At 47.0% G+C, this 21598-nt stretch overlaps 1 protein-coding gene across 1 annotated transcript in view; it reads left to right on the top strand.

The window, feature by feature from the left end:
• The window catches only part of LOC130283080 (pancreatic lipase-related protein 2-like), a gene marked incomplete at its 5' end in the record, with an annotated part of 42066 nt that overhangs the window by 8827 nt on the left and 11641 nt on the right, over window positions 1–21598 (top strand). Inside the window, 6 exons of the mRNA XM_056532270.1 lie at window positions 6900–7034; window positions 7128–7236; window positions 8737–8856; window positions 20025–20144; window positions 20836–20954; window positions 21103–21229. Coding sequence (XP_056388245.1) covers window positions 6900–7034; window positions 7128–7236; window positions 8737–8856; window positions 20025–20144; window positions 20836–20954; window positions 21103–21229 — 730 coding nt within the window. The remainder of the gene's footprint in view (window positions 1–6899; window positions 7035–7127; window positions 7237–8736; window positions 8857–20024; window positions 20145–20835; window positions 20955–21102; window positions 21230–21598) is intronic.

The raw sequence follows: 21598 nt of genomic DNA, 5'->3' as shown, positions 1-21598 counted from the left end.
CTTAGTCACCATGCTACCCTTAGCATACATCTAATATCCACTGTTGCTAAAATGGACAGAGATGTCAGCAGAGAGTACCAGAAAAATTAGGCATGTACACATGCCTGAAAAATTTGGTATTGTTGCAGCCGCTTCTGCAGCAGCGGCCAGAAAAATTGCAGCACCATAACAAGTGCAGCAGCAGAGGCCAGAAAAATTAGGCATGTACACCTGGCTGGCCAGAATAATTTCTGTTTGTTTTGCCAGGCAGAAAGTGCCCTAAAACATTGCGGCTTGAACCCTAGTTGGTGGCGGATAAGTCACGCAAGTCATTCGGCATTCAGAATTCAAATACAGCAGCGTGTGGACCATTTTTAGGCCAAGGCAGGTCATCTGATCAGGCCTTATTCAGTCAAATGTATCACCCAGTGTCAGTCCCTTCGGGATCCATCCCTCATTCATCTTAAGAAAGGTGAGGTAATCCAGACTTTTTTGACCAAGGTGACTCCTCTTCTCAGTGACAATACCTCCTGCTGCACTGAACGTCCTTTCTGACAGGACACTTGAAGTGGGACAGGCCAGAAGTTCGAGCGCAAATTGGGATAGCTCAGGCCACAGGTCAAGCCGGCACACCCAGTAGTCAAGTAGTTGTGGTGTCCACAACTCTTCCTCTTCACATTCATATACTGCCTGATCCAGCACTCTTCGCAGGGCACGCTCCAAGAAGAAAACAAACGGTATGATGTGGCTGATGGTGCCTTCGGTGCGACTGACCAGGTTTGTCACCTCCTCAAAAGGAAGCATGAGCCTACAGGCATTGCGCATGAGCCTCCAGTAACGTGGCAAAAAAATTCCCAGCTCTGCAGATGATGTCCTAGCACCCCGGTCATACAAATATTCGTTGACGGCTTTTTCTTGTTGGAGCAGACGGTCGAACATTAGGAGTGTTGAATTCCAACGTGTCGGGCTGTCATAAATCAAGCGCCTCACTGGCATGTTGTTTCGCCGCTGGATGTCTGACAAGTGCGCCATGGCCGTGTAGGAACGCCTGAAATGGCCACACACCTTCCTGGACTGCTTCAGGACATCCTGTAAGCCTGGGTACTTGAGCACAAAGCGTTGTACAATCAGATTACACACATGTGCCATGCACATGTGTCAACTTGCCCAACCTCAATGCTGCCAACAAATTTGTTCCGTTGTCACAAACCACCTTGCCGATCTCTAGTTGGTGCGGAGTCAGCCACTGGTCCGCCTGTGCGTTCAGGGCCGACAGGAGCGCTGGTGCGGTGTGACTCTCCGCTTTGAGGCAAGTCAACCCCAAGATGGCGTGACACTGCCGTATCCGGGATGGGGAATAGCACCTGGGGAGCTGGGGGGTGCCAGTGATGTGGAGTAAGACGCAGCAGTCAAAGAGGACTCGGCCGAGGATGTTATGGAAGAGGATGGATTAGGAGAAGTAGAGGAGGTGGCAGCAGGCCTGCCTGCAAGTCGTGGCAGTGTCACCAACTCCTCTGCAGAGCCACGCATTCCATGCTTGGCAGCCATCACCAGGTTTACCCAATGCGCAGTGTAGGTGATATACCTGCCCTGACCATGCTTTGCAGACCAGGTATCAGTGGTCAGATGGACCCTTGCCCCTACACTGTGTGCCAGACATGCCATAAGTTCCTTTTGCTCAATGGAGTAAAGGTTGGGGATTGCCTTTTGTGCAAAAAAAAATTTGGCCGGGACCTTCCACTGCGGTGTCCCAATGGCTACAAATTTTTTAAAGGCCTCAGATTCCACCAGCTTGTTTGGTAAAAGCTGGTGGGCTAGCAGTTCCGAAAAGCCAGCTGTCAGATGCCGGGCTTGGGGGTGACTTTAAGACATTGTCTTCTTGCGCTCAAACATCTCCTTGATAGACACCTGACTGTGGGCAGATGAGCAGGAACTGCTCAAGGCGAGAGATGGAGAGGCGGATGGTGGAGAGGTGGCAAGGAGGGCAGCAGTGGTTGACCTGGCTGAAGATGCTGGACCAGGAGGAGGATGGCGGTTTTGACTTTGTGTGCTGCTTGTACTGACGTGTTGATCCCATAGGCGTTTCTGATGTGACATCATGTGCCTTCGCAAAGCAGTTGTGCCTAGGTGGGTGTTTGACTTCCCACGACTCAGTTTTTTCTGGCACAGGTTGCAAATGGCCTCCCTGTTGTCAGAGGTAGACACACAAAAAAAATGCCACACTGCTGAGCTCTGCGATGACTGCATTCTGGTGGTGGCAACAGCATGCGTTGATTGGCGTCCCGTCTGGTTGACCCCGGGTGCCGATGCTTGCTGTCTGACTGTGCCACTAGCTCCTTGCGACGACCTCCCCCTGCTTCCAACTCGTCTCCTCCTCCTCTCTGTCTCCCCATCTGAACTTTACCCCTCTTCTTCTCTTCTAGCGGGCACCCACGTGGCATCCACGGACACATCATCATCATCAACACCTTCACTGCTATCTGACACCTCAAGAAAGGAAGCAGCAGCGGGTACAACATCATCATCACACCGTACGTCCATGTGTGTAATGCTGCCTGACTGAGACATATCCCTGTTAACTACATCCTCTGGCAATAATGGTTGCGCATCACTCATGTCTTCAAACTGATGTGTAAATAACTCCTCTGGCGGATCAAGTAAAGCTGCTGTGGTGCTAGTGCTGGTGGTGGCGGCAGACGGGCAAGTGGTAGCATGAGAGGTGCCCGAAGCTAAGCTAGAGGAGGAGAAGGATGGTGCTTCAAGGTTCCGAAGCTTTAGTAGTAGATTGGGTGTCTTGTGATAGCCAGTCAACTAAGTCCTCAGAACTTTGGGGGTTCAGGGTACGTGGCCTCTGAACACTGGCCATTCTAGGGCCAAAGGGAATCCCAGCACCACGACGGCCCCTGAGGGGTAGCCTTCCTCTGCCTGTCATTTTTTTTGGTTACATTTGCACAAGTGTCACACCAAATGTGATTTGCACTAGGGTGACACAATTTGCCTTGCAAAAAAAAACTGGTAACTTTGACGTGAACTGACAGTGACAACTGGTTTTATTTAACAGCCCAAAAAGTTTTTTTTTTTAAATTTGCACAACTGTCACACCTAATGTGATTTGCACTAGGGTGACACAATTTGCCCCACAGGCAAAAAAACTGGCAACCATGACGTGAACTGACAGTGCCGACTGGTTTTATTTAACAGCCAAAAAAGTTTTTTTTTTTTTTTTTAATTTGCACAACTGTCACACCTAATGTGATTTGCACTAGTGTAACAATGAGCAAAAAAGCTTGCCAGCGGAGTTCCCCTTTTAAGCAGTGTTCCCCAACCAGGGTGCCTCCAGCTGTTACAAAACACACGGACTGATATATTTCAGCCCTTTGAATACTGTAGTAGTTAGTTGCTTGAAGGAACTTAAGTTTTATACTGGAGTACCGCTTTTAACCATCGGTTCCCTCCCAACCAGGGTGCCTCCAGCTGTTGCAAGACACACGGACTGATATCTTTCAGCCCTTTTTTGGGTGCTGTCCTTAAAGCAGATGTTACACTAGTGCTTTAGGAGTAAACTGGACCCTGAATATACCACCTAGCAGCAACCTAGCTATCGCTTTCCCTATACAGCAGGAGCAGCTTCTCTGACACTCCACTTCCTAAGCCTGCAGCATGCTGAATGAGGGTAAAATGGCGTCCGTGCAAGAGGTAGGAGGGTCTGGAAGGGAGGGACTGCTGCTGATTGGCTGTAATGTGCCTGCTGACTCTGACTCACAGGGTCAAAGTTTACCGCAATGTTAAAGTATAGGGGGCTGATCGAACTTCACATATGTTCGCCCGGCGATGCAAGTGCAAACATGCTAAATTCTCCGGGAACTGTTCGCCGGCGAACAATTCGCGACATCTCTAGTGGTGAGTCGCCGACGATTTCCTTTCTCTACCTGCATGTTTGATGGACTTGTTCTTTGTTAGTCTGAGCACCACCAGCTTCCTACAATTTAACCGCTACAGAGCTACAGCAGTCCCGAGGATCAGAAGTAAGCTGTGCCGATTGTTCTCTTGTTTCTTTGCTAATTTACAGATCTGTTTAACTTTCTGGAGCCAGTTGAAAATGCTTTTTCGTGGAATACCCCATTAATGGCCCATCTATTTACTAGTCTCCAGGTGGTTTTGTGGCCATGTTGACCCTTAATTACTTTATCTCTCTCTGTATAAACTCGACCCCACAAAACTCTGAAGATTAAATATTTTTTCAATATATCAACATTGCCAGAATACATAGTAGTAAAACATAGTGAAAACAATATAAACTTGCTACTTCTATCATTTTGCTGACCTGCAGAATAAAGTTAAAGCTAAAAGTAGTAAAAAATAAACAACCCCCTCCCCCCCCTCCAAAAAAGTTTTTTTTTTTTTAATACCGTATATACTCGAGTATAAGCCGAGTATTTGAAAACACCCCCCTCGGCTTATACTCGAGTGAACTCCTGTCAATCCCTTCATCAGTGGTCTTCAACCTGCGGACTTCAACCTTCATCAGTGGTCTTCAACCTGCGGACCTCCAGATGTTGCAAAACTACAACTCCCAGCATGCCCGGACATTTTCACCGGGGGGGGGGGGGGGGGGGGGGGGGTGCTTCGGCCCCGGAGTAGTGACGTTGCCTTAACGACGACGCTCAGGGACGTTCATGCGCAACATCCCTGTGCGTCGTCATCAAGCCGACATCACTAGTCCGGGCCCGAAGCGCCTCCCCCCCCCCCCCCCGGTGAAAATGGACAGCCCACAACGACTAATCCTCCCCACCGGACGGTCCCTGCAGCATAGATGGCCCGGACCAGCTCACCCTAACTTCCCGCCGAGGGGAGGTGAGTACAAAACAAAAGGGGGGGGGGGGGGGCTGGATGATGATGAAGGCCGCAGTGGTCTTCAACCAGCGGACCTCCAGAGGTTTCAAAACTACAACACCCAGCATGCCCGGACAGCCGATGGCTGTCCGGGCATGCTGGGAGTTGTAGTTTTACAACATCTGGAGGTCCGCAGGTTGAAGACCACTGATGGGATTGACAGGCGGTGATGATGAAGGGAGGGGGGATGATGACGGGGGTCTGGATGATGACAGGGGTCTGGATGATTACATGTGGGATGATGTATTTCCCACCCTAGGCTTATAGTCGAGTCAATAACTTTTCCTGGGTTTTGGGGTAGAATTAGGGGCCTCGGCTTATATTCGGGTCGGCTTATACTCGAGTATATACGGTAATGCATTATATGGTAAAATACAGGGTGGCATTAAAAAGGACAAGTTATCTCACAAATATGTCAAGTCACAAGGTTCAGTGCAAAAAGATGCAAAGTAACAGCAATAATGGTGCAGAACAAAGACCGTCCTCTGTGTGTCAGGAACCTCTTATATCATCCTGACCAAGGAGCCAAGGACTAGTAATAAGGTTGTATATTGAGGTCAGCTGACAGTCACATGGCACAAGTCTCAGTATATATATATATATATATATATATATATATATATATATAATAACAATACTACAGCTACTAAATAATATTACAAGGGACAAATAATACTGCCACATCTTGACCCCTACCATTACCACCTTACATTAAAAAGGTACTCCGCTGCTAGACATCTTATTCCCTAAATATCCCCTGCAACCCCACCCTCTCTGATCTCCCCCCCCCCCCCCCGATCTCCCTTTCTAAACAAACGCCGGGTTTCTACGGCAGTGGTCATGACGTCACGGCCATGCCCCCTTGTGACATCACGTCACATACCCTCCATTCATGTCTATGGGAGGGGGCGTTCGGCTGACATTGCTCCACCCACAGACATGAATGGAGGGGGCGTGATGCCATGAGGGGGCGTGGTGGTGTCGTTACGATCACGGCCTCCGGTTCCGAGCATTCTGAACAAAATACCCCCATACTGCTACTGAACAAAAACTAGTATATGTAGATCAACATTACCAATAATAGCAATATACAGTGGACACGTAATACAGGCGCACTAATGGAATCGCCCTAATGGGGCATATTCAGTCTAAAGGCCTCGGGCAGCATGTGCTGTAAGTACGGCCCTGCACACTGACTGAATAATACCCTCCAGTAGTTAGATAGTTCCTAGGCATAGATAGGTGCCACCAGTAGACAAATAGGTCCCCACACTGTAGATAAGTTCTTCCAGTGTAGGTAAGTGCCCCCCACTAAAGCCAGGTCCACCCAATGTAGCCAGGTCCCTCCTTTGTAGCCAGTCCCCCACATGTAGAATGCCCCTTCCCCCAGTCTAGCCAGGCTCCCCAGGACTGTAAGCCAATCTCTCCCACTGTAACCAGGAGCATCCCAATGTAGATTGGTCCTCCCAGTGTAGCCAGTTCCCCCTACTGTTGCTAGACTTCCTTTTCGATAGCCAGGTTCCCTCTTCACTGTAGACTGGTCCCCTGGTGTAGCCAGGCCTCCCCACTGCATCAAGCACCCCCTAGCACACACACTATAGGCAGACCCCCACCTTTCAATATAGACAAATGCCCCCTAAACTTTCACTTGCATGGGCAAGGTAGGCGGTAGCCCCATATTTTGGTACATTTCCAGCCTACTCTTTGTCCCTGCCATACCCTGAGCCAAATGGAGTCACATAACCTCATAAAAGAGATCCTTGGGCCACATATAGGGAACCACATTGCTACAAATAGGACCCAAGAGATACATAAGGGCTACATATAATGGACATAAAGGCCACCTTACAGGGAATTCAGGAACCAAATACAGGGACACATCTTTGTAACAAAAAACATGTTACAGGGGCGCCCAGAGCTAGTGAATGGAACTGCTATAAGACATTACCATAAGACCTATGGGCCCTAAAGTCATTTCTCTTTCATAGGCCTCTCTCACATGTCATCATATGTTCTCTTACTTCCAGGCCATGTTACAGGCAGAAGATGTGAATTGTTTCTGCGTTGACTGGAGCGGCGGCTCGCGGACTCTGTATACACAGGCGGCCAATAACATCCGAGTAGTGGGGGCAGAAGTTGCCTATTTTGTTAAAGCTCTTGGGGTAAGAGCCAAGACTGAAGCCACTTACAATCTGATGAAATTTACCATTCAGTGACTCATGTTTCAGCTTTTTAATGATCCTTTTACTTTAAAGGAAATGTTTGAATACGACCCGTCTAAAGTTCACCTCATTGGACACAGTCTGGGGGCGCACACTGCAGGAGAAGCTGGAAAAAGACAGCCTGGAATTGGAAGGATAACTGGTGGGTGTTCTCACAGATAACATAAGATTCAGTCCTTGTATTGTCTATGCTGAGTTTTTATGTATCTTCATATTTGTTTGGGGTGTCCCAATACAAAACCTTTCTTGATTTACTGGTTGTTGTATGGTCACTGTGTCTCGGTACAATTATTGTACACTGCTATCCCCTGTGTTATTCATGTGAGAATTGTGCATCTATTACTTTGCTGACATCTAGTGTCAGATTCTTGTAAGTGCATGTGAGCAAGGATTTATACATACATGTCTATAGAGAAGCAGGGATGGCACCACTATTCATCAGATAGAGGCATATAGATGAGCAAGGTAGGTATAGCAGCACAGCAGGTACACATCCATCAAAGAGTCTCCAGTGGTGCTCGGACGTAATCTAAGGAAAGACCTTAGTAAATACTGCACGAAGAAAAAATACTGAAAACTCCTGCACTCACCGTTCAGCAGGGGACTTGAAGGTCCTATTCAGACATGCCGGAGGACCATGACCACAAAAGTGTGTGGGCAGTAATTTCACACAAAGTGCGCTTCTTCCGGCCTACAAAGGCACTATTTATATTTTAATAGTTCGGACATTTATGCATGCGGCGGTACCACATATGATTATTTTTATCCTTTATTACATTATTTTATTTTTTTAAATGGGAAAAGGGGGGTGATTAACATTTTTAATAAGGAAGGGGTTAGTTAAACATTTTTTTTAACCCTTCTTATCTTCTGATTGCATACACTGTTCAATGCTATGCCATTGCATAGCATTGATCAATGTAACCGGCGTTCTGCCGCTCTAGCCTACTGCACAAGCATGGAGCAGTAGATCGCTGATCGGACGACAGAGAGGCAGGTGAGGACCCTCTTGTCGTCCAGTAAGCTGATCGGGACATCGCAATTTTGTAGCAATAGTCCTGATCAGCTCCGCTGAGCTGCCGGGATTCTTTTACTTTCTCTTTAGACACCACGATCAACTTTGATCATGGCATCTAAAGGGTTAATGCTGGGCATCGGCCCAATTGGACATACCCGGCATTAGCCAATGGGTCCTGGCTGCCCGTAGCAACCGGGACCCACCAGGTTTAACCCGTTCTCCGCCGGTGAGAACGATTTGTACCCATTAAACTGGACCAGGGAATTCAATTACACCCTGAGTCCTTAAGGATCAGGGATGCAGGGCATGCGCATACGCCCTGCATCCCCAAGAGGTTACGTCAGAGAGAATAAGCTTCACAAGGGCCTCTTTGCTTCTTTCTGGTATCTAAAGACCTGCCTTCTGTGATAGGAATGCAACTCAACTTAAGTAAATACATTGTTACAAAACAAGTTACTGCGTCTGGCTGCACGGACCATGGACATCTCATTTACCAGATACACTGTCCTGGGGAAAGTAACTTCAATACCAGTGACTGGTAAAGATACCCACGGCAGAGAGAAAAACTGTTGCACAAGAATCATATTAACTTGCTGACATCTATCCTACCGATCCTTCACACAGGACTGGATCCCGCTCAGCCGTACTTTCAGAACACCCCTCCTGAGGTCAGATTGGATCCTTCCGATGCTCTTCTTGTTGATGCCATTCACACTGATTCCACACCAACTATACTCAACCTAGGTAACAGGACAATGACAGTGTGTGTGTGTGTGTGTGTGTTGGACACAAGTTGAGTAAATTTAGCTTTTACCAAGGGTTTTTTTCCCTCTGAATTAGCTCTGTAGGATAATAGGCTGGGCCGGATGGACATATGTCTCTTATCAGAGTTACTACATCTTATTATGTAATGTAAAGTACACATTGACTAAAGGATCAGTGTAATGTCTGTTTATCTGAATTTTTCCATTTTTAAGCATTGGGTCCTGTTCAGACATTATGTTTATGTCTGAACAGTTTCTGTATTTATTCTCCCTGGTTTGGGAAGAGTTAAAGGGGTATTCCAGGATTTTTTTTTTTATTTGTCTATGCTACAGGGGCTGTAAAGTTAATGTAGTTCATAATATAGTGTTTGTACCTGTGTGTTGAGATCAGACGGATAGCTTCGAAGAGGAACACCGGTCTCAACGTGGCGCTGGACACAGATGATACACACGAATGGATAAAAACAAAGTAGTTTATTCTTCCATCATGCAACGCGTTTCACTGCAACAGCAGCTTCATCAGGCTGATGAAGCTGCTGTTGCAGTGAAACGCGTTGCATGATGGGAGAATAAACTACCTTGCTTTTATCCATTCGTGTGTATCATCTGTGTCCAGCGCCACGTTGAGACCTGTGTTCCTCTTCGAAGCTATCCTTCTGATCTCTATACCTGACCGGACGGCTGCGGACACTACCATTATATGCGCCCACCATTGTTGTGTATGTGGAAACACAACCCCTATAGGTGAGCGTTGAATTCGTATCTTATATACCTCGCAGGTTTATCTTTTAATGCACCATGGAGCGCTATACCCCATTTTGTCTGTACCTGTGTGTGACAGTTTTATCACAATTCTTATGTAATTTTCGCCCCAATATTTATCTTTAACAGCATACAAAATGACTGTTGTCTCAGATTTTCCCAGCTTGCAATGCGGCCAAGACATGACATCACTAGTCAGCTGATTACAGGGAGCCTGTCTGCTTCAATGCATGGAGTGATCGCTTGGTGGGAGAGAGATCAATCTGCAACAGATGCAACAGCTTTAGGAACCCTGATTGAAAACCACAGGTCTTTTGAATGGATGCAACTCATTTATCTGTGGTAGCCCTTGGGGGGTGTATGGTAGTGGTGGTATGGTATAGGTATAGAAGGGGTTAATGTTAACCCTAGAGTTTGTGACACCAGGCCGAGGGCTGGTATGCTGAATCAATGTTCCGGGCTATCGCCGCCCTTCCCAGTAACCATAGGTGCATAAAATAACTGAAGGTCCACAAAGAGATTGAACTTGAACTTGAATAACCTTTTACTGAAGTGCTTGCAATATCCACGGCACAGTAACAGTCTCATACAAACAGTCCTTAGGTTGCTTAGTGACTGGCAGTTGTAGCGGACCTTGAGCTAGATATACAGTCTCTGAATTTAGGGAGATATTTGCAGATCCGTCCGGATTTAGGGGAATTATTAGGTCCGGTGATGCTTCAGAGTGTCTGGGAATTGATACACTCTATAATTAGATTATCCAGCCGTCGCCACAAGGCTCAGGCCTAACTCACTGCATTAGCTGCTGTGCAGATCCTTCTCTCATGACAGCCCACGAGGTAAGAGAGAGAAACATGGCCGCCGCTCCCTTATATGGGCAGAGGGCGGGGCGAATCTGATTGGTCCGAACATCTGCCATTCACCATTACATGGTGTAATGGGATTGCTTACGTCACAGGGCCTCCAAAGGTCCTTAAGCTTAATACCATAGAGTTCACCTAGTCACATGACCCGCACGTCCTGCAATACTATGGAAACAAGTAATTAACCATTTATTTACATATGTTATTCTATTTACATTAACCTTTGAATAACTTAGTAATTTATACACTAGAATAGAGGCGACACTAGAATAGAGTCCTAGGGACTCTGGCTATGAGGACCCAAACCTACATAGGTATCGTATATGATGCGGTACCGGGACACCACAAGCCCCCTTACTAAAGATAAGTCAGCCTCGACGTCTGTCCCCTGAGACAGAGGGACTAGGACTAGAACAGGATGCTATAGAACAGGATGATCTGTACTTTTGCTATACATCCTAAGTAGACTAAACACATTAAAAATCTATCTAGGCATTTTGATGCTATCTAGACATTTAGTGCTATCTAGGCATTTAGTGCTATCTAGACATTTAAAGAAGCTATCTATCCTTTAGTTTCTAGCTTCCTATACAACTTTATAAAACCTATTATACATTTGAAGCTTACTAGGCAATTAGGTCTCCCTAGACAGTTAAATAGCTACCTAAGACATTAGTACAGCTCTCTATACAGTTAGCTACAAGCTGACTAGACATATGTATTATCTCACACATCCTATGCACCAACAATAAGTTACCTGTTAGTTAGTACACGAAAGGTATACTGGCTAGCCGGAAACTAGGTCACAGTAAGGGTGGCTGCTAGGGTCTATCGACTACACGCTACTTACCCCTAGAGCACTTCCAAAACAACCTATCCAGGTTTTTCTTAGAATTACATGTTTTATTCTGTATTTGCAAGAGCACCTACTGGCCAGGCAGAGCATCTCACACACGCAATGAAAGGAGAAAAGAAGTGTACCTAACAGTGGCAGGAATTGGGTATCAATATGCTACAATTCCTTAAGTGTTTTTCTTAAGTGAGATACTTATTTGTTTTTGTGTATGTACTAGAGACATTTTGAGGTAGTACATTAAGTGAGCAATCTAGGGTATTATGCGCAAGTACTATTTGAAAGGGAATTCTCCCTACTATTTTTGGTTTTAGAGAGGTACTAGCAACGGGCGACAACAATAATACTACCCTTTGAGGAGCCGAGGTGTCCCCTGTTGAGTTACCTACTAAAACACCTTTAGTTTATTACACATTTGTATGTACAAGAATTATACATATTTTTAGTATTGAGTGTACGCGTTCAGTATGTAGATATTTTCCATGTACAACTCTAACTTACTTTTTACGCACATAGACATTAGACTATCTTTTCTATGTACAAACCGTACTTACTATTTCTGTACACAGATACAAGGACATTTTTCTGTGTACAGAACCATATACATATTTACTATACATTTATCAACACTCCAACATGTTTCAGGTGCATTCACCCGATAAGTGCAACATTTATCATAAGAGTCCTTATGAAGCTGATGGTATATACATGAAGCAGGCGTGTAAGGATCAGCAGTCCACCTACACTAGGAGTCCAAAGAAAATATACAGGTTCGCGTGTAAGGATCAGCAGCCCACCTACACTAAGAGTTCAATTGAAAAGTGAACACGGCCTTAACTACAACTCAGCCAGGTACAGTCCTTAATGAATCTCCTACAGGCTAGGAGTCTCTTGACTTAATAGTCAGGCACAAGCTTGGTGGTTACGTTGCTGAACTTTAAACTGAAACAAACTTAGCACAGTCCTGCTAGACACTCTTCTTAAACTTGGTTACTGTAAGACAAAATTGTTAGACAGCAAAAAAAAAAAAAAAAATAAGACATTACTTTAGAGTCTCTTTAGAAGATGTTCTTCTTCACTCTTGTAGTGCCTCTCTTGGTTCCTCTATATCTGCCAACGTCAGGGGCAGGATTAGACTTAACATAGCTTTGCCACACCACATTGGTGAGAATGGAGTTGTGGAAGGTAGCTTGAGAAGGGGTTATAGGCTTACTAACCTGGATCATAGTGGGGCAATAGGGCTTGAGCACCATCTCCAAATTAGGAGCAACCGGTGATGCTGCAGAGTGTCTGGGAATTGATACACTCTATAATTAGATTGTTCAGATGTCACCGCAAGGCTCAGGCCTAACTCACTGCGTTAGCTGCTGCGCAGATCCTTCTCTCATGACAGCCCATGAGGTAAGAGAGAGAAACATGGCCGCCACTCCCTTATATGGGCAGGGGGCGGGGCAAATCTGATTGGTCCAAACATCTGTCATTCACCATGTTACGCCGAGCGCTCCGGGTCCCTGCTCCTCCCCGGAGCGCTCGCGGCATTCACCTTCTTGCAGCGCCCCGGTCAGACCCCCTGACCGGGAGCGCTGCATTAATGTTACCGGCGGGGATGCGACCCGCGTAGCGGGACGCGCCCGCTCGGGACTCGCATCCCAGTCTCCTCACCCGTCCTGTTCCCCGACGGCTCAGTCCCGGCGCGTGCGGCCCGCTCCCTAGGGCGCGCGCGGGCTCTCTGCGATTTAAAGGGCCAGTGCGCCACTGATTGGCGCCTGGCCCAATTAGTGCTCACACCTGTGCCCTCTCTATATAACCTCACTTCCCCTTCCCAGTATTGTCGGATCTTGTTGCCTTGTGCCAGTGAAAGCGTTTCCTTGTATGTCCCAAGCCAGTGTTCCAGACCCTCTGCCGTTGCCCCTGACTACGATCCTTGCTGCCTGCCCTAACCTTCAGCTACGTCCGACCTTGCTCTTGCCTAATCCCTTGTACCGCGCCTTTCTCAGCCGTCAATTGGGGTTAAGTCGCTATCGGGTGGAACGACCTGGGGGTTACCTGCCGCTGCAAGTCCATCTCGCTTTGCAGCGGGCTCTGGTGAAAACCAGTAACCCCTTAGACTCCGTTCCCCTGGTACGGCCCACGTCATCACCCCACTGACACATAGGATCCACCACCAGTGTCCTCACAGTATCCGGATCCTGACAGTAGATCCGGCCATGGATCCCGCTGAGGTCCCACTGCCAGTTGTCGCTGATCTTACCACGGTGGTCGCCCAGCAATCTCAACAGATAGCGCAACAAGGACAACAGCTGACCAAACTGACTGTCATGCTGCCACAACTCCTGCCACAGCTTCAGGAACCATCTCCTCCACCAGCTCCTGCACCTCCTCCGCAGCGAGTGGCCGCTTCCAGCCTCCGCTTGTCCCTGCCGGACAAATTTGATGGGGACTCTAAACTATGCCGTGGTTTCCTGTTTCAATGTTCCCTACACTTGGAGATGATGTCGGACCAATTTCTCACAGAACGGTCTAAGGTGGCTTTCGTGGTTAGTCTCCTGTCTGGAAAGGCCTTGTCATGGGCCACACCGCTCTGGGACCGCAATGATCCTGTCACTGCCACTGTCCAGTCCTTCTTCGCTGAGGTTCATAGTGTCTTCGAGGAACCAGCCCGGGCCTCTTCTGCTGAGACTGCTTTGTTGAACCTTGTCCAAGGAAGTTCTTCTGTGGGCGATTACGCCATCCAACTTCATACTCTCGCTTCTGAATTATCCTGGAACAATGAGGCCCTCTGCGTGACCTTCAAGAAAGGCCTATCCAGCAACATCAAGGATGTACTGGCCACACGAGCAATTCCTGCTAACCTGCAGGAACTTATCCATTTGGCCACCCGCATTGACATGCATTTTTCTGAAAGATGCCAGGAGCTCCGACAAGAGAAGGACTTTGTTCGCACCAGGTGATTTCTCTCCCCGGCTCCTCTCTTCTCAAGTCCACAGCAATCTGTTCCTGTGCCTTTTGCCGTGGAGGCTATGCAAGTGGACCGGTCCCGCCTGACCCTACAAGAGAGGACTCGCCGCCGTAACGAGAATCTAAGCCTGTACTGTGCTAGTACTGAACACTTCCTAAAAGACTGTCCTATCTGCCCTCCGCGTCAGGAAAAACGCACTCCGATTCCGCACAAAGGTGAGACAGCTCTAGGTGTGAATTCTGCTTCTCCACGTCTTACTGTGCCTGTGCGGATTTCTCCTTCTGCTAACTCCTCCTTCTCAGCTGTGGCCTTCTTGGATTCCGGTTCTGCAGGAAATTTTATTTTGGCCTCTTTCGTTAATAGGTTCAACATCCCAGTGACCAGTCTCGTCAGATCACTCTAAATCTCTTCAGTTAATGGAGAAAAATTGGACTGTACTGTGCTTTACCGCACAGAACCTCTGTTAACGTGCATTGGACTGCATCACGAAAAAATTTTATTTCTTGTCCTACCCAACTGCACCTCTGAAATTCTCCTCGGCTTGCCTTGGCTCCAACGTCACTCTCCTACCCTTGACTGGACCACCGGGGAGATCAAGAGCTGGGGTTCTTCTTGTCTCAAACAATGCCTCACGTCTGCTCCCGTCAGTCAAACCCCTGTGGATCCACCTATACCAGGTCTTCCCAAGGCCTACCTGGACTATGCCGATGTTTTCTGTAAAAAACAAGCAGAGACTTTGCCACCTCACAGGCCTTATGACTGCCCTATTGACCTCCTTCCTGGTACTACTCCACCCCGGGGCAGGATCTATCCTCTGTCCGCCCCTGAGACTCAAGCCATGTCTGACTACATCCAGGAAAATTTAAAGATGGGATTAATTTGCAAGTCCTCATCCCCTGCCGGAGCGGGGTTCTTCTTTGTTTCGAAAAAAGACGGTACCCTACAGCCATGTATTGACTACCGCGGTTTAAATAAAATCACCATTAAAAACCGCTATCCCCTGCCTCTAATCTCGGAACTCTTTGACCGCCTTCGTGGCGCCAACATCTTCACTAAATTGGACTTAAGAGGCGCATATAATCTCATTCGCATCAGGAAAGGGGATGAGTGGAAAACCGCATTTAATACCAGAGACGGACACTTCGAATATCTTGTTATGCCCTTTGGGCTCTGCAATGCCCCTGCAGTCTTCCAGGACTTCGTTAATGAAATATTTCGGGACTTGTTATATACCTGTGTTGTGGTTTACCTGGACGACATCTTGATTTTCTCCTCTAGTCTAGAGGAACACCGTCATCATGTCCGCCTAGTGCTCCAGAGACTCCGCGAAAATCAACTGTATGCAAAAATGGAGAAATGTCTCTTTGAATGCCAATCTCTTCCCTTCCTAGGTTACCTAGTCTCTGGCCAGGGACTTCAAATGGACCCAGACAAACTGTCAGCAGTTTTAGATTGGCCACGCCCTTCTGGACTCAGTGCTATCCAACGCTTCTTAGGATTTGCCAACTACTACCGACAGTTTATTCCTAATTTTTCCACCATTTTGGCTCCGATTGTGGCCCTAACCAGGAAGAATGCAAACCCTAAGTCCTGGCCTCCTCAAGCGGATGAGGCCTTCAATCGCCTCAAAACTGCCTTCGCTTCTGCTCCAGTACTGTCCAGACCTGATCCATTGAAACCCTTCTTGCTGGAAGTGGACGCCTCCTCAGTCGGGTCCGTAGCCGTACTCCTTCAAAAAAACTCTACCAGACATAATATTACTTGTGGTTTCTTTTCTAAAACCTTCTCTCCGGCGGAAAAAAATTACTCCATTGGTGATCGTGAACTTCTGGCCATCAAGTTAGCACTCGCAGAATGGAGGCATCTACTGGAAGGTTCCAAACACCCCATTGTCATCTACACAGATCACAAGAATCTCTCGTATCTCCAGTCTGCCCAACGTCTGAACCCTCGCCAGGCTAGGTGGTCGTTGTTTTTTGCACGCTTTAACTTTGAGATTCACTTTCGTCCTACTGACAAAAACATCAGGGCTGACGCCCTTTCACGTTCCTCTGATGCTACCGAATCTGAAGCCCCTCTACAACACATAGTACCTCCTGAGTGCCTGGTCTCCTCTGCTCCAGCTTCTATTAGACAAACTCCTCCTGGAAAGACCTTTGTCCCTCCACGCCAGCGCCTCAAGATCCTCAAGTGGGGACATTCCTCACACCTCGCTGGCCACGCTGGCGTCAAGAAGTCCATCCAACCTATTTCTCATTTATATTGGTGGCCTACGCTGGAGGGTGATGTCGCTGATTTCATTCGTGCCTGTACAGTTTGTGCCCGGGACAAGACCCCTCGCCAGAAGCCTGCTGGACTCCTCCTTCCTTTACCTTTTCCTGAGCAGCCATGGTCTCAAATTGCCATGGATTTTATTACGGATCTGCCTGTATCCCATGGCAACACAGTCATCTGGGTGGTCGTTGATCGTTTCTCCAAGATGGCACATTTCATTTCGCTTCCAGGTCTTCCTTCTGCACCACAGTTGGCGAAGCTATTTTTTATGCATATTTTTCACCTTCACGGGCTACCCACGCATATCGTCTCGGATAGAGGCGTCCAATTTGTATCGAAATTTTGGAGAGCTCTCTGTAATCTATTAAAAATCAAATTAAATTTATCATCCTCCTATCATCCCCAATCCAATGGACAAGTAGAGAGAGTTAACCAGATCCTTGGTGACTATTTGCGACATTTTGTTTCCTCCCGCCAAGATGATTGGGTCGACCTTCTACCCTGGGCTGAATTCTGGTACAATTTCAAAAACTCTGAATCCTCTGCCAAATCCCCGTTCTTTGTGGTGTACAGCCGTCACCCTCTGCCCCCCCTCCCCATTCCCACTTCTTCTGGATTGCCTGCTGTTGATGAAGTTACCCGGGACTTCTCTATCATCTGGAAGGAAACTCAAAAGTCGCTCCTACTGGCCTCGTCTTGTATGAAGAGACATGCCGATAAAAAGAGAAGAACTCCTCCTGTCTTCGCTCCTGGGGACAAAGTGTGGCTCTCTGCCAAGTATATCAGCTTCCGTGTTCCCAGCTATAAGCTGGGACCACATTATCTTGGACCTTTTAAAATCAAGAGTCAAATCAATCCTGTCTCCTACAAACTTCTTCTTCCCCCTTCTCTCCGTATTCCTAACTCTTTTCATGTTTCTCTTCTCAAACCTCTTGTTCTTAACCGCTTCTCTCCCAAGGTTGTCGCTCCAGCTCCTGTCTCTGGCTCCTCCGATGTCTTCGCTGTTAAGGAAATCCTCGCGTCCAAAAGGGTCAGAGGTAAAAAAAAAAAATTCTCGTAGATTGGGAGAATTGTGGCCCCGAAGAAAGGTCTTGGGAACCCGAGGATAATATTCTCGACAAGGAGCTCATTCGCAAGTTTTTGGGTTCCAAAAAGAGGGGGAGACCCAAGGGGGGGGGGGGGGTACTGATACACCGAGCGCTCCGGGTCCCTGCTCCTCCCCGGACCGCTCGCGGCGTTCACCTTCTTGCAGCGCTCCGGTCAGACCTGCTGACCGAGAGCGCTGCATTAATGTTACCGGCGGGGATGCGACCCGCGTAGCGGCTCGCATCCCGGTCTCCTAACCTGTCCCGTTCCCCGACGGCTCAGTCCCGGCGCACGCGGCCCCGCTCCCTAGGGCGCGCGCGGGCTCTCTGCGATTTAAAGGGCCAGTGCGCCTGGCCCAATTAGTGCTCACACCTGTGCCCTCTCTATATAACCTCACTTCCCCTTCCCAGTATTGCCGGATCTTGTTGCCTTGTGTCAGTGAAAGCGTTTCCTTGTATGTCCCAAGCCAGTGTTCCAGACCCTCTGCCGTTGCCCCTGACTTTCTCAGCCGTCAGTTGGGGTTGAGTCGCTATCGGGTGGAACGACCTGGAGGTTACCTGCCGCTGCAAGTCCATCCCGCTTTGCGGCGGGCTCTGGTGAAAACCAGTAACCCCTTAGACTCCGTTCCCCTGGTACGGCCCACGTCATCACCCCATTGACACAGAGGATCCACCACCAGTATCCTCACAGTATCTGGATCCTGACACACCATTACATGGTGAGATGGGATTGCTTATGTCACAGCGCATCCACAGGTCCTTAAGCTTAATACCATAGAGTTCACCTAGACACATGACCCGCAGGTCCTGCAACGCTATGGAAACAAGTAATTAACCATTTATTTACATATGTTATTCTATTTACATTATCCTTTGAATAACTTAGTGATTTATACATTAGAATAGAGGCGACTAGGGATTAAATAAGTGACAGGGATCCCTACGTCCTAGGGACTCTGGCTATGGGGAACCAAACCTACATAGGTACCGTATATGATGCGGTACCGGGACACCACATATGTTTCAATGGTTGTGGTGGCTGATGTGTGGGAGGGAGGAAAATTGAATTATGGCATTTGTAGTTAAAAAAAAAAAAAAAAAAGATAAATCAAACAGGAAATGCCATTTAAAAAATGAAGCTAGCCACAGTGTTGTAGACATAGCCATTTAGCCCCAAGACAAGCGCAGATCCTTCCTAAACATGTCCATTACTGTCTGCCAGGTACATACTAAAATCACCTTATGGTGGAGAACCTCTTTAATGCTTCCAGCCTTCAGCACTTGGAGGATATATAAGGGCTCTTCAGGTGCTGTTCTGGGGTGGTAATTAAACCTGTTATTCTGACCATGTTTGCTTTAGCTTCACTATGTCTGTCTGAGCATGTGTCCTGAGTTTTAACCATAGTTATCTGTCCTGTCTAATATACTGAATTTAGATTTTAGCTTGCCTTGCTTGAGTACTTCGTTGGGTTTTTAGTAATCCTGTACTCGTTCTGCTTTGTGTTTCCTAAATCTGTCACACTGTGCATTTTTTCAGTCCTGTTTTGACCTTGTTTGATCCTTAATCTCCTTGGATAGAATCCTGTTCTGTGCCTTGTGCTATTCTGTATATCTAGGAGTGAGTTAGTCTTGTGCCGGTACCCATGTTTTCTTGTATTTAGGATTTTTGTTTCCTTTGAGGCTAGCATCCTGCTCACACTGTAGAGAGTGCCCGCTATCTAGGAGCCTATTTTGCTTTAGTATTGTTGTACCTCCATTATTGGAGTGGAGTGTCTAGTGTTTTCCTTGTTCTGAGTCCAGTATGAACAGTGCTCTTGATTTCCTGACCTGTTAGCATGCTATTTCCTGCCTTGTTTGTATTTATATATCTGTTTGTTGGTTATTGTACTCCCGTTATGTTTCTGACTTGTTTTCTGACTTTGTACAGTTCCGTTTGTTTTGTTGACTTTTACACCCATGCACTTCAGCGCAGTATAGGGTCCGTCCTTGTGGTTGTCGATCTGTCATTTAGGGCTGATGGGCAATAGGAAGGGACTGTGGTTGTAGGGACAGTTAGGGCTCATTACTCCCTGTTTCCTGCCCCCCTATCATGACAATCCACAGGGGATCTCTGGATTATAGGGCCAGACCACAAAGAGCTGATGAGTGTGGGTGACACCATTAGCTTGTTTCCCCATAGGCTGAGTGAGATGTCATTGGTGGGGGGGGGGTCTTTTATCATCATCATGTTTATGTGTAAATAAATGACAATACCCGCAGGAAATAATCTGTAATCATATAATCGGGGACTGGTGTAGAGAGGGGGCCCAGCTCTTCATCCAGTGTAATGTCCATTGTTCTCAGGTACCGGAGGGTATGGGATGAGTCAGACAGTTGGTCATCTGGATTTCTTTCCAAATGGAGGAAAAAAAATGCCGGGATGTAAGAAGAATGAGGTCATCAGTCATGTGAACCCCGATAACGTTGCACCGAGTAATTATACAAATCATTATCACTTTATTGTCTGTAAAATTGTCTGAGAAATGTAGAGGTCCTTAGATGACATGAAGGACATGAGACAAAATGGAGGATGGGGGATGATTCAGAGGATGGAGGATATCAGAAGACAAATAGTACATGGGATAACATGAAGGATATGATGTGCAATGGAGGATTGGGGATGACAAAGAGAACAAAGAGTGACGTAGGGGACGTGGGGCATGGAGGTTGTCCAATGACGAGGATAATGTGGGATGATATAAAGGACATGTGATGACATATAAAATGTGAGTCAACATAGAGGGCCCTCGGACATAGAGGACATCTGGTAAGAAGGTGGATGTGAGACATGGGATGACATAGAGAACATGGGATGACATAGAGAACATGGGATGACATAGAGAACAGGGGATGACATAGAGAACATGGGATGACAAAGACAACATGGGTTAACATAGAGGACATGGAGGATGTCTGGTAAGGAGGAGGATATGGGATGATATAGAGGACATCTGGTAAGAAGGTGGATGCGGGATGATATAGAGAATGTATAGTGACGTAAAGGATATAGGATATGCCATAGAATTTCCTACATGAATAACATCTGCAGGAGATTTATAAATCCTTTTATTTATTTTTTCCTTATTCTCTATAATATTGCTGATTATTTTCATTTATCTCTTAGCTGTTGATGAATTAGTCGCCTGTAATCACATGAGGAGCTACAGGTATTACACCGAGAGCATCAGAAACCCCGATGGCTTCATTGGATTCCCGAGCTCTTCATACGACTCCTTCATAGCCGTAAGTCAAAGGAAATATGATCATTGTCGTCTCCTAACCCAGATAAGATAAGGGGGAGGAGCTCATTTTGTCACCTGTCCCAGAATCCTCAGTGCTATTCACAGATAATATAATACTAAGGGTTATTAATTGTGAATGTTCTCCTCAGGGGGAGGGGTTCCCTTGTCCCGGTGGTGGCTGCCCATGGATGGGACACTACGCTGATCAATACCGAGGAGTCACATCCAACACTCAGACATTTTACCTAAACACAGGAGACCAGATAAACTTTTCCCGTAAGTTATTCTGTCATTTTTTACTGCTTTCATGTATTTATTGCTTCACTATTTTAACATTTTCCACCAGATGCAATATCTGTCAGCACCAAAGGTTATCAGACCCCAAAATAGTCTCATACCAAGATAACAGTAGCCTGGTAAAGATGGAATGATTTGCCCTCATCTACAGATCCCCCATCATTGTGTTATCCACAGATCCCCCATCATTGTGTTATCTACAGATCCCCCATCATTGTGTTATCCACAGATCCCCCATCATTGTGTTATCCACATATTCCCCCATCTTTGTGTTATCTACAGATCCCCCCTCATTGTGTTATCTACAGATCCCCCATCATTGTGTTATCTACAGATCCCCCCCATCAT

This window comes from Hyla sarda, chromosome 7 (assembly GCF_029499605.1).
Source record: "Hyla sarda isolate aHylSar1 chromosome 7, aHylSar1.hap1, whole genome shotgun sequence".
NCBI lineage: Eukaryota > Metazoa > Chordata > Amphibia > Anura > Hylidae > Hyla > Hyla sarda.
This window is presented reverse-complemented; position numbering and strand designations above follow the sequence as displayed.